A 15,194-nucleotide genomic window follows, 5' to 3' on the forward strand; every position below is an offset into this window, starting at 1 on the left:
AGTCATGTTTAGCTTCTTCCATTTTCTAATGATTGCTCCAACAGTGGACCTTTTTTCACCAAGCTGCTTGGCAATTTCCCGTAGCCCTTTCCAGCCTTGTGGAGGTGTACAATTTTGTCTCTAGTGTCTTTGGACAGCTCTTTGGTCTTGGCCATGTTAGTAGTTGGATTCTTACTGATTGTATGGGGTGGACAGGTGTCTTTATGCAGCTAACGACCTCAAACAGGTGCATCTAATTTAGGATAATAAATGGAGTGGAGGTGGACATTTTAAAGGCAGACTAACAGGTCTTTGAGGATCAGAATTCTAGTTGATAGACAGGTGTTCAAATACTTATTTGCAGCTGTATCATACAAATAAATAGTTAAAAATCATACATTGTGATTTCTGGATTTTTTTTTAGATTATGTCTCTCACAGTGGACATGCACCTACGATGACAATTTCAGACCCCTCCATGATTTCTAAGTGGGAGAACTTGCAAAATAGCAGGGTGTTCAAATACTTATTTTCCTCACTGTATATATATATATATATATATATATATATATTATCCCTTGTGCACCATAAATGTCTTGCAATTGATGATATTTATTCACATCTGTCCATAAGGGTGTTGAACTGTAAGGAATCATTGTTTTCTGGCAGTGTTTTTCTTCATGAATCCTTCTCTTATAAATTTGCAGGTGCTGGATTCATCTCATTCAGTTCAACATCCCTCTCTGATTCCGTGGTCATTGTGTGCCTTTAATAAATAAATAAATAACAATGAGAAAAAATATTTCACAATTAGATCCAGTATTATGTTGAACTGATCAAATGTATGCGTGTATGAATGTAGTGCAAGTCGCTTATAAACATTATGTGAGATGGTTGTTTAAAGTCTCGTAGGTGGAACAGTACTTGACATTTAGTGTGATTCAGCAGAAAGCTATTTTGGTATGCTTATATACTATACCTGCCCTCCTCTATATCCAGAACATTTTCTGGAAGCTGAACATTCGTGGTCTCAGGCAGAAGGAAGACCACACATCCACTGAGAACTGCAGTGGTAGCAAACACTAGAGAGGGTGCAAAGCGCCACATGTCCTCCAATAATATGACCATGGGAGCCAGCGAACCTCCAAGACGTGCTATAAAAGAGGTGTAGCCCAAGCCGCACTGCCTAAGACAGATAAAGAGAGTTCTTTCATTTCAAAAACAAGGGGCCATATTTATGGATAAACTCTAAATTTGAATTGTGTTTTGGTCCTTTTCTTAAAATATAAATACACATACATAAATATTAGAATAATCTGACATCAAAAATGTAAAAGTTACCGGAGTACAGTAGGGTAAAGCTCAGATGTGTACAAGAAGGCAATGGTAAATGCTGCCTCAGAGAATCCCTTCCCAATAACTGCAATCCCTGTCCGCACAGCAGAAAACTCTGTGGATGAAACAGCACAACAAAACCAAAATATTATTTCTTAAATAATTAACATCCACTATAAAATTTGGTATAAAGAATGAAGAGTACCTGTTGGAATTATACTGTTTAGTCCAATCAGAGCTCCTGCTATAATGAGAGACCATGCCTGGCCATTTCTGCGTCCGATCCAATCTAGAGTGAGGTAGGTCCCGACCTTAGCTGGGACTTCAATAACTCCATAGACAAACTGCGTGAGATAGATGTTCAGACCAAACCCAGTGATGTTGAAGCTGATGCCATAGTAGGTAAAAGCAACTGCAAACCTGTAGATTTAAATAAAGACTGTCGATTCACAGCGTTTGACTGTTGTTTCACAATGGAAAACAAAAAAAGCTCCTCACATACCAGAAAATCCCTGAGAAAAACACAATCTTCCTCAGTTTCGGTGTCCTCACTAGATCGAGGTAGGAATGATTCTTGTTGGAGACCTCACTAACAGTGATTTTCTTTAAGGTCTAAATAGGTGACAGCCAAAATGATTTATTTAGTTTTTTAAGGGATAGTTCACCCAAAAATGAAAATTCTGTCATTAATTACTCACCCTCATGTCTTTCCAAACCCGTAAGACCTCCGTTCATCTTCAGAACACAAATTAAGATATTTTTGATAAATTCTGAGAGCTCTCTGACCCTCCCATAGACACCAAGGATCCTTACAAGATCAAGGTCCAGAAACGTAGTAAGGACATTGTTAAAATAATCTGTGACACCAGTGGTTCATTAATTCTACGAAGCTACAAGAATACTTTTTGTGCCCAAAGAAAACAAAAATAACAACTTTATTCAACAATTTGTCTCCTCCGCGTCACCCTGGCACCGTTTTGGAGACTATCACATACGTAAACAACGTATGCAACATATGTATGCGCATACGTTGTTTACGTTCAGATCAAAGTGTAAACAATGCAAACATACAACGTAAACAACAACGTTTACGTATGTGATACTCACCAGGGTGACGCAGAGGAGACGAATTGTTGAATAAAGTCGTTATTTTTGTTTTCTTTGCGCACAAAAAGTATTCTCGTAGCTTTGTAAAATTACGGTTGAACCACTAATGTCACATGGATTATTTTAATGATGCCTTTACTACATTTTTGGACCTTGATCATGTTAGGATCCTTGCTGTCTATGGGAGGGTCAGAGAGGTCTCGGAATTCTTCAAAAATTTGTGTTCCGAAGATGAACGAAGGTACAGGTTTGTAACGACATGTAATTAATGACAGAATTTTCATTTTTGGGTGAACTATCCCTTTAATGAAGATGTAAAGGGTGAGATCAAAACTGATTATCATAATAATAACTTAGAGGATAGCTGGATATGTTTACCTCAGTGTCTAGTTTATGAGTGTGCTTTCCATTCATTTTAGCACACTGAATGAGATACTTCTGTGCCTCATCCACCCTGCCATTGGCTAGCAGCCATCTTGCTGACTCAGGAATCCACCTTTTGAGATAAAATGCACAGGAGAAAAATATTCATGTAGGCCTATCCATGAAATCCTGTTTTTTAAGTGCAGTTCCACCACTTACCACCAGGCAATTATGCCCACAAGGCAAGGTGAAGTCACTACCAGGATGAGGTGCCTCCAGTCCCTGATGAGATATGCCAGAAGAGCCAAAAGCATGTTCCCTACACTCCACCCGATACTAATGATGGTACCTGTAAATGTGCGATGTTTAACGTCTGTCCACTCAACACCTGTAGAATGAGCAGAATTTATGAAGGTATTAACAGCATGCACATAAACAGCAAAATGAGGTGAGTCAGTGAAAAACAATAGTGATCATGTATTTTATTGTAAACCAGCATGATACGTGTGCGCAACCTGTTTTTCTTCTAGAAGCTGATGTAAAACTTTTGGGATTAGAATTTTTTATTATTATTATTACTTTTGATTAAATACATGCAGCCTTAGTAAGCATAAGAGACTTTCAAAAACATTAAAATCATTTATGAATCATGATGAATCATTTACAAGAATATAAACAGGATCATCTTGGATTTCATGTTGACTAGAGAGACTGAAAAGAAATAAGGCAGGGATAGATACACAGGGCGATTGTGGTGATAGACATCCCAGTCAGGGCCAGTCCACACAAGGTTCTTGCTATGGCGAACATCACGTAAGATGTAGAAAAAGCTTCAACAATTCCAAAAATAGAACTGGCCACAAAGGAAACCTGAATCATCGGCTTACGGCCAAACCTGTGGAGTGATATAAAAAAAGATACATTTAACCACGTAGGATATTCGCACATTGAAAATCACATGGGAAACTGTGGATACATTCCATCATGCTTGTTACACAGATAGCCTGAGGTGGGCAGTTTTGATGTGTGACATGTTCTGTGACAAATAATGAGATAAAGAATATTTGAACTCTGTTGTGAAAGCAAAGAACGATTCTAAATATGTACAAGTCAGCTATGCAGAACAAATCAAGGGGAATTAATCGTTTTTCAACCTCAGACATGTGAGTAAAGACACTTGATTGTAGAAAAGTCATGTGACCGGCTTTTAGCCTAAGGAATCTCGGATAAGGTCCATTGATGAAAGAAATGCTCGAAAATAAATGGTCATAAAAAACAAAACAAAATGGAACAAATGGTTCTTAAACATAATATTATTAAAAATAACTTACTTATCTGCCAACTGGCCAAACAAGACAGCACCGATTGTCACTCCAATGAAGAAAAACGTGGCAAGGGCTTGGTTTAGCTTTTTGCTGTCACATACCAAATCCCACTGGAATAAGAGAGAGAAATCATACCTTAATATACAAGCTTATATGCTTGTGTATTAAGGTATGATTAACCAAGCTAAACCAAGATTAACATTTGTTAACATATTTGTTAGAGAATACACCGGTGACATAAAGTCCATTTTTTATGGTAACCTTTCAAAAGGTACCAATATGTACAATTTAGGGGTAAAAGAAAAAGACCTTCTAGCTTTTGAAGTAGATATAAAAAGTAACTCAAAATATCATCAACATATAAAGTACAGGAAAGCAATTTGTTTATTTTTACCTCAGTTGCGGTTGTTGAGGTGAACTGTGAGCGGTCATATACCCATCCATATTGGCATGGCACCGACACATTTGATCGGTTTCCATACACTAGGGAGAGGTCAGCATTAGGGTCAAAGTCCAGAGGAAGGGGGTACATCTTGCAGGAGCTGTAGGACCCATCTGCATTACGTGGGATGCCAAGTGCCAGAATCTGTGCAGACACCTCAGTGCTGTCCTTTGTGCCAGCTGCGTACCGGTCATCCAAGTGAGGCAGGGCACAGTTGTGGGGTGGCACACCTGAGATGAAGTTGTGGAGCAGGAAGTGCAGTGGGAGGATGACGCGTGGGAGCCATAGGATGTATAGAACCAGAAACTGGAACTTGTTGAAGCCACCAATTTCATGAAGGACGTCCTCAAACCTCATAGCTGAACGTGAGATGAGCTACCAGATAGATTTGATATTCTTCTTAGTTCCTAATGTATGTTCTACTCACCCATCAGAATCTAGATCTTCTTGATGCAATTTGCTCTGTTTGGGAGAAACACTTGGGTTGGTCTGTAGTAAATGGCGAGCAGAGGAGATGTGAAATGCTGAATTGCTATATTTTATCGTAACACTCTTCCCGGTCACGCTTTTCAGGGCCTGTATGAGACACAAGAAGGTCTTTGTCTTGGTAAGCTCAAGAAAAAGAAGAGTCCCAGGCCTGAAAAGTTCACTATCCCTCACCTGACTAGCTGGAGAGAGGAAATAGAAAATACATTGGTTCCACAATGACCTTTTTTGGATTGAAAATATCAATTGAGATATTTGTTGCAAGATTTGGTCAATTTAATTTGACTCCTGAATGTCAGATATTTAAGAAAAACACCAACAGATATAAAACTTAAAATATATATTTTTTTTAATTATGTTATTAACTTATAAAACAATGATCTGTTGGGGATTCAAATGTGATCTGAGTCACTGACTGACTCAAACTGGTATGTAACGAGCAAGTTTGAATCTTTTTAGATGACCGATTAAAAAGAATCAGTTTGATATAAGCAGTTTAAATGTGTAAATATTTTCAAAGACTGGAAAGAATGTGAAGTGTGTCTTGTGTAGAAAAACAACAACATAACACAATTAAGACTTGATCATTTTATGCTCCTTATACCAACAAAAATCTTTAACATCTCACCATTGTAATAAGAGCAAAGAGGTGGGAATTGTTCATTTAGAAATAATCTGTATTGACAATTGTCAATAATTGTGTGATTTCTGCCATGCTTAGAAAATGAGACAACTCGGTGTAGAACCCACAATATATTCCTTTAACAAAATTAAAACCCAAATACTTTACCATTTCCTTTGCCTGATAAAAATAAAGAGGTCTCTGCAAGAATACTGAAAAGAATATGTACAAGCATACAGCAGTATCATCAAACACTTGTAACAAGCTAAAGACAAGGCATGCCCATCATCACAAGGTTTACAAAGAGGGCCGAGCTGCAGACCAGAGGAAATTTGTGCATTTGTCCATGGATATGTGGCAGATTTTACAACGTTCTGTGCGTCTGGTGGTGTATAATAATTTGTGCTGGCTAAATACATGTAATATACTGTATGATTGTTTCAGATGTTATAAATAATTTGACGTGATCTCATTTTAGCATTATTGTGTGTCAAGGGCCAAAGACAACTTGGCATCTAATTAATAATAAAGTACACCTTCAAAAACCATATATTAAATGAAATATGCACAACAGAACAACACATATACAGTGTAGCACCGTGTAAGCTAAATGCAACAATTCCTCTATTATGTTCCAAGAAACTTCCATCAAAGTGAAAGCTCTACATCATATAGTACAACATAAAATTATTTGGTGCAGAATCCAAAACTCGAACTAGCCATTCATTGATTAGGACGAACATTAAATTAATTAAAAAGGTTAATTTTGGTCAATGGGGCAGATTACATTTTGAGGCAAGATGTTCAAGTAATTGAGAAGAAACATTCCCAGTAAACAGCAGTCACAGTGTCTTATCTGGCTGCAGGTGTGTTGTTGCTTGTGCTTTTTTCCCTTTTCAAGGGAACTGTGTTCTTCGAGTGAGCAGAAGCTTTGGTTCGATTCCTGACAGATGTAGTGGTGGGTTGGTTTGGTGATGGTTTGACGTCCTTTGCAGGACCACTGCAAGTAGTAGTCCTAGACTTCACTGGGAGCTCCACAGTGGCTCGGAGAGCAAACGGCTGCTTGCGGGATTCGCTAACTGCAGTTCGCAGGGGTAGCCTATGGGGTGAAGGACTAGCTATACGGGTTGAAGAGAAAGTGCAGTTTGCAGTGCTCAAGCTGCGACGGGATGATGCTGGAATACAGGACAGCGGCATGAGATTGCTTCCACTTGACATGGTTGAGCGGGACAGTGTAGATTTTGATCTTGTGTGAAGTGCTGGAGCACTTGATCCTGATTGTGACTGTACTTTTGGGCTAAGGTGAAAAAAACAAACAAAATAAAATAAGTCTATTTAATGTATCACTTTATTACAGAAGAGGATTAAGGCCAAGCAATAATAAAAAATAAAACCATTTTGAGACTAAAATCATTATAATGCGAGATTAAACTCATTAAATTTCAAGAAAAATTTCTAAAATGTTGAAAATAAAATAATTAAATTTAGAGAATAAAGTTGATGTGTTTCGAGAAAAAAACTTGTTAAATTTTAAGAAAAAAAGTAAAAATTTTACTCCAAATTTAACGTTATTTCACGAAACACAATGATTTTATTCTTGAACTTTTTTGCTCTAAATACTGCAAGTTTAATCTCGCAATATAATGACATTAACCTTGAGATGTTTTTATTTTTTTATTATTGCTTGGCCCTAATCCTCTTCTGTACCTTATGGTATGCTGTCAACAGGGCTGAGCAAAATTAGTGTACAAGTAATAAAATTCAGTTATGTTAAACTAGACTTACCCATTGCTTGCCTTTTGTTCTGATTTTGGAGTCTCGGCTTCAGGCTGGATAACAGGAGCTGCAACCACTAGTTTAGTTGAAAGCTTCCTTATTGGTGTGACTGGTCGTGGGATCCTGCTGTGCCACTCAGTTCGGTACTTTTCCTCAGCCTCCTTCTTGAGCTTGTTGATGGATTCAGGAATATCGTCCTCTGAGCCCGTAGTTGAAAGAGTCTCTGAAGGTCTCTTAGGCTCATCTCCAGAAGATAATGAGGATGAAGTCCTGGAATTCAGTCTCATCCAGCGACCCTGATGTTGTCTCTCCACAACTTGACGGGCCAGGTCTTGTTGCATGGCTCTTCTACGCAGTCGTTCTTTGGTGGACAAGGCTTGTTCGGATCCTGGCTTCTCTTCCGGGACTAAGATAGGAATTCGACTTTTGCTCCTTGGCTGTGGATGTTTAGAAACAATCTCAAGTATAGTGTTCTCCTCTTGATGTTCCTCTTTTGGTTGCTTGTCCTGTTTGGAGTCAGTTGATGAATCTCGATGGATAGATTCCCTAGAGTCTAAGGGTAGAGGAACCACAAGATCGTCCTGTTTTTTAGTAGTCTCATTTGGCAAAGACCTATCCAGAACATTAGGTACCTGAGGTCCCTCTGTAAGGGTCTGAGAGATGACTTCATACTGGACACATGCTACTTCTCCTAGCTTTTGAGAAAGGGAAGACTTATCTATCCCTTTGGCCTGTGATTTTCCTTCAGCTTCCTCTAAAAGTTCAGGAACCTGTGCACCACTGGAAGACATGACATTCAGATGGGTTGTCTCTGCAATGTGTACAAAAGTTCGCTCCACTTTGGAGAAAGGGGGTGATGCAATTGAGGCTGAGGCCACTTGAGTTGTTGAGATGGTTACCACTGGTTTAGATGTCTGTATGGATGGGTCAACAGCAGTTGCATCAGGTTGCCGTTTTATGTCCTCCTGGATCTGTACCTCTAGTTGACCAACTTCATCCAACTGCTCATTTTGAGGGGCACCAGATCCTGCCACACCCTGATCCACTTCAGTCCCATTTATAGCATGTGGAGACTTCTTCATGTCTCCTGGTGAAAACAAAACAAGGGTCTTCGAGACGTCCTCTTGGTCAGGATCTACATCAGCAACCGAACCTGGTTCTTTTGGCTCCTTGTGTGGATCATCGGCCACTAAGGTGGATGGAGCCCCATCTTGACTACGTTCAGTGCTCTTTTCGCTCGCACCACTACTAGATTCACTCTTCGTGACGTCATCATCTTTGGGTCCTTCATCTTGTGTCTCAGGTGGTGTGGCTGTGAAGGCCCGTCGCTGGTGTAGGCTTCCTGTAAGCATAACGGTGAGGAAGTCAGCTCTCTTTGCCTGCAGTTTAGGAAGGATATGGAACATTTCCTTCTCTGAGGATGGAGATTTAGTCCTGTAGTCAGTGGGTGACAATAAAGGCTCATTCGGGGTTGGGCCCTAAAAGACAACATACAAATGCAAATGTTACAATGCTGCCGTGTAACGTAATTGTAAGGCAATATAAGAAAAACTATGCTAAACTTTTATTCAGTGGGATCTTCCTGAAAATTTTGTCATTAATCACTTCACCTTCGGGACACAAATTAAGATATTTTTGATGCATTCTGACAGCTCTCTGACCCTCCCATAGACAGCAATGTAATTAACATAATCAACGTCCAGTAACGTAGCAAGGAGATCCATGTGACATCAGGGGTTCAACCGTAATTTTAGGCTGTTTTCATTCAAATCAAAGCATAATCGGAGTATAATCAGCGTATCCGCATAGCGCAGCTGACACAGAACAGCATACGCTGTTTGCGTTCAGTGGATACTCTCCAAAATGGCAATAGGGTGACACGGAGGAGACGGATTGTTGAATAAAGTTGTTATTTTTGTATTCTTTGCGTACAAAAAGTATTCTCGTAGCTTCGTAAAATTACGGTTGAGCCCCTGATGTCACATGGATTATTTTACCGATCTCCTTGCTATGTGTCTATGGGAGGGTCAGAGAGCTGTCAGAATGCATCAAAAATATCTTAATTTGTGTTGCGAAGACGAGCGAAGCTTTTACGGGTTTGGAATGACATGGGGGTAAGTGATTAATGACAAAATTTTCATTTTGGGGTGGAGTAACCCTTTAATGCATATGAGAATATAATGTACTTCATAATGGAGTTTCTAACCATTTTCTATACAATCATTCCTATACATGTCAACCACACAACACAACTGATTTTTTTTTTTCTCAAAGACTTTAATTTTGTTTAAATTGTACACAAGCTTTTCAAGATTGTCTATATAACATACATAAAAAAGGCACAAAAATGTGTTTTCCCTTTTACAGCAGCCAGTCATATTTTGCTTTTTTTTTTTTCAAGTGTATCCCAACATACAGGTTTTCTAAACAATACATAGACTAAAACCAACCAGATAACATGCTTTTACGTATACAGGATTCTCTTTCTTGATGTACATACATCCTGTAATTTTAAAAAAGTTTAAAATACATGCTTTACTTGGAAATATTACAAGCGTATTGTACAGTGATATTGTGATAGAAAAGGTAATATGCTTATTGTACATCAATCTAACAGATCATAGCCCATTTACATACATAACAATACCAGACTGTCATTGTAAATGAAAATCTTGATCTTAAGTGACTTGCCTGGTTACATAAAAAGTCAAATAAAACCTTCTGCAACTTATTTTTACACTTTGTTATTTTACAGCACACACTTTTAAATTACCGCTGTTACCGTTGACACATAGTTGTTTTTAATAGCAAATATACTGAATACATTAAATATCGACAACAGTCAGTGCTTGTATCAGCTCTTTTAGAGCTTATCTGTTGTTTTGTGTACATTGTTGCTTTTCAGCCGTGTATTGGTACCAACATAATAGAGTTCATTGTGAAGTGAAGTTTCTCACAGCTTGTCATTCCCTGCGGGCAAGATTATGCTCCAAATGTCATTGATCCATCACATCTCCATACATTCTACATACATTATATAGAATGACCCTGCAATCAACAATATATCATACAACATGCACATTACAGCTATGATACAGCATTTTCCTTCATATAAAACGTGTTATTGTGACAAAGGCATTGTGTATAGGCATAAAGTAAAACTCGTTAGACATAAGAGCAGTTCAGTCGGGTGTGACAGAATAAATTACTTTCTTTTTGGTATTTCAGAGCATCACATGCAGATGTTCAGCTAGAGATAAACTAAAAGGCCTTAGAAAATTTTGTAAACAGTGTACATAAACTAAAATAAAATCTCATTTAAAAAAAAACAAAACATATGGGCCATGCTAACATTTTATCATTTTATTTTGTAGATCTTGACAGCACAAAGATGGAAGAGAGACCTGTTCTCTCTACTGTGCTGCCACTGCTTTTATGCTTCAATGCAAATTTATTTGTCAATTAAATATTCTGAATATTGTCAATTAAATATACTGGTTTCAAGTTGCTCTGTTAATCACTTAGTATGTAAATCAACGAACAACATACAATTCATGGAACATAAAGGCATAACATAAGCCATGTAACATTTTCTTACATGTTCATTTGCTTTCATGGGCCAACTTCATTTGTTAGTCATGCAAAAAACAAGATTTTGAACATCGTCTTTCCAGTACTTCCTGGTCAACAGACCTGGACAGTCTCAACAATATCGATTTTTCTTGCACCGTTAATGTCAGTGTCATTTCTGTTCAATTACTGCTAAAAAACATTGATGTAAACCAGGCAAAAGCAGATGTGCAAAACAATTGCAAGAGTTAGCAGCCTGTTTGGGTATATAAACAGTACATTCATGTGAGAAGCCATGACTGTGACAGTACCAGAAACAAGTCATTTTTGAAATGTATCATTCCTGCTCAAATACTTATCACTGAAGATGCACAATTCAGTACATGTGATCATATAAAGGTGCAGAAAAACACTCCAAAACTGACTTGGGTTTTATGCTTGTGTGAACAAACAACAGATTTTGGCATACACTTTTTGTGAAAGTTTAGATTTTATTCTTTTATAATTTCCTTTCTAATATGCCTTCTTTACCAAAAATAAAATAAAATTAAATTAAAAAAGCAGTTTTAGAAATGAAAGCCATTAAAAACCTACTAGTTAAAGTAAATGTCTTTTAAAACAAGTCATGACCATTTCATCTGCTTTCCTGACAAGAGGCAAGAAAAAATAATCCATCCACCTTCACAATTCAGTCATGCTTCTTATGTCATATTGCCAAAAGATCTCCGCCGTCTACCACAATAACACTGCAAGAGTCATTCTCCTTTCAAGCCTAGGTTAAGCTTAAAAAACAACTTTAGCCACCAATATCCATAACATGAAGATTATTCAACGAAGGTGCTATTTAATCACTAAATGTCCTACTAATGTACATACTATTTCTAGAATATGCCCTTATTTTAAATTCTCCTTTTCAGAAGAAACAGTGGTGGATTTTAATTGAGAAAATGACAAAAGCTCATCGCCTCTCATACCTCTCGATTCAAAAGAACTGTTCACATCTTATTGCAATCAATGGCATTTTTTTTTTCGAATCGCCAAGGAAACAGTTATGGCTCCAATTCGGTGTCTTTTTTAAAGTGCACTAGTGAGAAACAGTACTCAAAAGACCCTACAGCAGTCCTACACACACATTTTTGCTACTCGGTAACATACAACACAAATCTTTGCATCCAACCCAAGACTAACTAGGAGGTATTCAATGAGATATAATGCTTACACGGTGCACTCAAAGCTCTATGCACATAAATGTATGATTAAATAAGATATGGAAGCTTTAATCTAAACACCTTCCTAAACACACAACAGAATGGAATGGAAAATGCTTTTTTTTTGTTTTTTTTTTTGCTTTTGCGTACTTTATGGTATTAATAATTTTAATCAGTGGCAGAGAAACCAAAATCTATCGTGCTGACCTTTCATTTATGACCGTGTCAAAACAGCTGACTCATTTATCTCAAATTTAGTTGACAGAAGAAAACCAGACTCCAGCATGCCACTCCATTGGTTATAAAAGTGTAGACATATTATTCCCTTTTGCTCCTATGATTCCATTATACATTTAGAACACTTTCATTTAACTTGCATAACATCTCCTTTGTGAGGCAAAGCACCTTTAGAGCACAGACAAATTACAATTTCTTTGTAAAATTGAAAGCCTGTGTATGTATGGAACATTATGTACTATGAATAATGTCTCATAAAGTGTTCGAAAGCCTAAATTATGATTAAATTAAATAATTAAATACAAAATCATAATCCAACGACACACACCATCAAAAAAAATATACTTTTTCATGTTTTTTTTTGCATGGAAGACAATGAAATAACTTGCATATTAAATGCAGTGGGTCACTTCAGGCTAAAATAATGTGATCAGGTATATTTCAGGGTGACCGCAACTGCAATGCAGAAATGTGACACACATGCAACTGAGGTACATAAACACAACTGCAGATACTGAAGAGATATTTTTCTACGAATACCTTTGTGCAATATCCATTGTGATTTTTACTCAAAGAGTGGTTAAAATAACTAAAGCATCTGTTCATAACAAGCAGAAAGTGCGGGATACAGTGGTTGCCAAAATCATTAGAATACTAGTATTTTCACCAGCTAAAAATGGTTTATGTCAGTTATTTCTATCTTTTGCTGTAGTGTGTCAGTAGGAAATATCAGTTTACATTTCCAAACATTCATTTTGCAATTAATTGTAATAATCCAGAGATTTTTGTTTGACAGCAGCCAGTGCTCCACACAGAGAACTGATCTGATCATCATCCAGTCCGTCTGGAATCACATGAAGAAACAGAACAAACTGAGACAGACTAAATCCAGAAGAACTGTGGCAACGTCTCCAGATCTCTGTGTGGAGCACTGGCTGTTGTCAAATAAAAATCTCTCTGGATTATTACAATTAATGGCAAAATGAATGTTTGGAAATGCAAACTGATATTTCTTACTGACACGCTACAGCAAAAGATAAAAATAACTGACTTAGCTGGTGAAAATACTAGTGCTCTAATCATTTTGGCAGCCACTGTATGAAGAGCAGGTGTAAAAGCACTGCATTCCCTTTAACACGTCATTCCGTTCTTACAGCCCTCTACGGTTTATTGCATCAGAAAAGTTCCCAAAAATAATTCATCATCCTGTTAAGAAAAAAAAAGTCTTTCACATGGGTGTATGAGAAGAGACTACATCAGCTTTCCTCAGCTGTTCTTGTTCATTAGTTTGGCCAGCATCTGCTGGATCTGCAGTCGGGACACGTTGAGCATAGAGTGCCTGCTGCGCGGACTTCCAGGCGGCTGAAGAGGAGCGTGACGTCTTGAGCCCGATCGGAGGTTACCGTGAGCTGGGCTGCTTTCGGCTGAGCGGCTGCGCTGGATGAAGGATCCTCCGGCGTGGGGGTACTGCTCAGTCTCCAAAGTGGAGGACGAGAAGACGTAGGAGGCGAGACGGCGTAGCTGGTTGGGACGCGGGCCCGAGTGTGGCCTGTCGTCATCCGGCTGAAATAAAACAAGAAAGAGCATGGGTTGAAATTCATAAGCTCAGTGGAGGATGTGTATTTGTAACATTTAAGGCATCTCCCCAGTCGCATGCAGTGAGGAGAACGCCAGACACTCAGAGGAAAGAGAGGAACGGTCTCTCTTTACACAGACCTACAATGGGTTGCCTGGAAACAAGTCTTCACAAGAGACAAAGCTAAAGGGAAAGCTATGTTTTTTTCTTTTTGGTTGGGCGGCCAACATTGAGAGCCTCTTTATTCCACAGAGGCTGTTCATTTGATGCAGATCCACCTCTCAAAAATGTGCCATATGTGTCCATGTACAAGACAATGAGCCAAGAGATTCGAGACAAAAGTACTTTAACCATTTTGCCGATCGGAAAACCATCGTTGTAAATGCAGACAACTTAAGAAAAATGACTCGTCAGGCATACAAACACAGACACACATGGATAAAAATGGGTAAAAATGGATAAAATGATGACAAAACAGAAATCAAATCAGAAAAAACAATGAGCAAGTTCATCAAACAGGTACAAAAGGGACTAGCCTAAACTGTGCTTACCGCAAACACCTCTTTCACTCTTCTTTTGTGGCTCCAGCGACAGCCTTGGTATTTTCTCCGTGGGTGAAATCAACGTGTCATACGTGATTTTGAGCGAAAGGCCGAGCAAAAGACAGTGGGCATTTAAAAGGTGAAGACTGCTGGGAAAATGAGCATCCTCATCTGTTTTGATTTGAGGTTTCGGCTATCATACAAAAGAGACAATCCAGCAATCCCAGTTTAGCTTGAAAAGGCTGTGACTGTGTTTATAGCGAAACAATATGAGGGGCAACTTTTTCCAAAGATAATTCAGAAAAATGCCCCTGAAAAATATATATTCACATCTTTGCGTTCTGCTGTATTTCCTATTGGCTAAATGAGAACAATAAAAACTGGCTTAACTATGATGAGCAAAACTGCTGGTCTACTACATGTCATCTGGCTCACCCTAGTGGTAAAGAGTGGCTGAAATATTTTCACACATTCTGTTTTGGACTATGAGGGATGACAAACATTAAAATATGAAAATGAATAACTTTAATATGAATCATAGCAAAATTTTACTGAGCAGTTTAGTGCTGAGCATCCTAAAAAAAACAGATCAGTCAGAATTTAAGAAATTTGTAAAAATGCTCAGCA

The 15,194-nt window shown here is 38.1% G+C and overlaps 2 protein-coding genes across 5 annotated transcripts in view; both read right to left on the reverse strand.

Moving 5' to 3' along the window:
• Positions 1–671: 671 nt before the first annotated feature.
• On the reverse strand, positions 672–4,907 carry slc22a7a (solute carrier family 22 member 7a). The gene is made up of 10 exons (XM_058791962.1): positions 4,503–4,907; positions 4,115–4,218; positions 3,524–3,678; positions 3,003–3,171; positions 2,799–2,916; positions 1,816–1,925; positions 1,519–1,733; positions 1,320–1,428; positions 958–1,164; positions 672–744 (listed from the first exon to the last, which is right to left on the reverse strand). Exons 1-10 carry the CDS (start codon positions 4,905–4,907, stop codon positions 672–674), a joined length of 1,665 nt encoding a protein of 554 aa, XP_058647945.1.
• A 712-nt stretch (positions 4,908–5,619) lies between these two features.
• ttbk1a (tau tubulin kinase 1a) overlaps positions 5,620–15,194 on the reverse strand; it is a 40,989-nt gene continuing 31,414 nt past the window's right edge. For all 4 annotated transcript variants that reach the window (XM_058791379.1, XM_058791375.1, XM_058791377.1 and 1 more), the window contains 2 exons: positions 7,444–8,912; positions 5,620–6,955 (listed from right to left, as the gene is read on the reverse strand). In XM_058791379.1, the coding sequence (XP_058647362.1) occupies positions 6,511–6,955; positions 7,444–8,912 (1,914 nt within the window). In that variant the 3' untranslated portion in view covers positions 5,620–6,510. The remainder of the gene's footprint in view (positions 6,956–7,443; positions 8,913–15,194) is intronic.

Source organism: Onychostoma macrolepis, chromosome 11, assembly GCF_012432095.1.
Source record: "Onychostoma macrolepis isolate SWU-2019 chromosome 11, ASM1243209v1, whole genome shotgun sequence".
Lineage (NCBI taxonomy): Eukaryota > Metazoa > Chordata > Actinopteri > Cypriniformes > Cyprinidae > Onychostoma > Onychostoma macrolepis.

Excerpts from the sequence above, each read along its gene's own strand:
- slc22a7a (XM_058791962.1), bottom strand. The coding sequence starts at position 4,907 with ATGAGGTTTGAGGACGTCCTTCATGAAATTGGTGGCTTCAACAAGTTC. Across the intron at positions 1,165-1,319 it reads CTTTACCCTACTGTACTCCG|GCAGTGCGGCTTGGGCTACA; the intron begins GTAACTTTTACA and ends TATCTGTCTTAG. Across the intron at positions 745-957 it reads CTGGATATAGAGGAGGGCAG|GCACACAATGACCACGGAAT; the intron begins GTATAGTATATA and ends TATTTATTAAAG.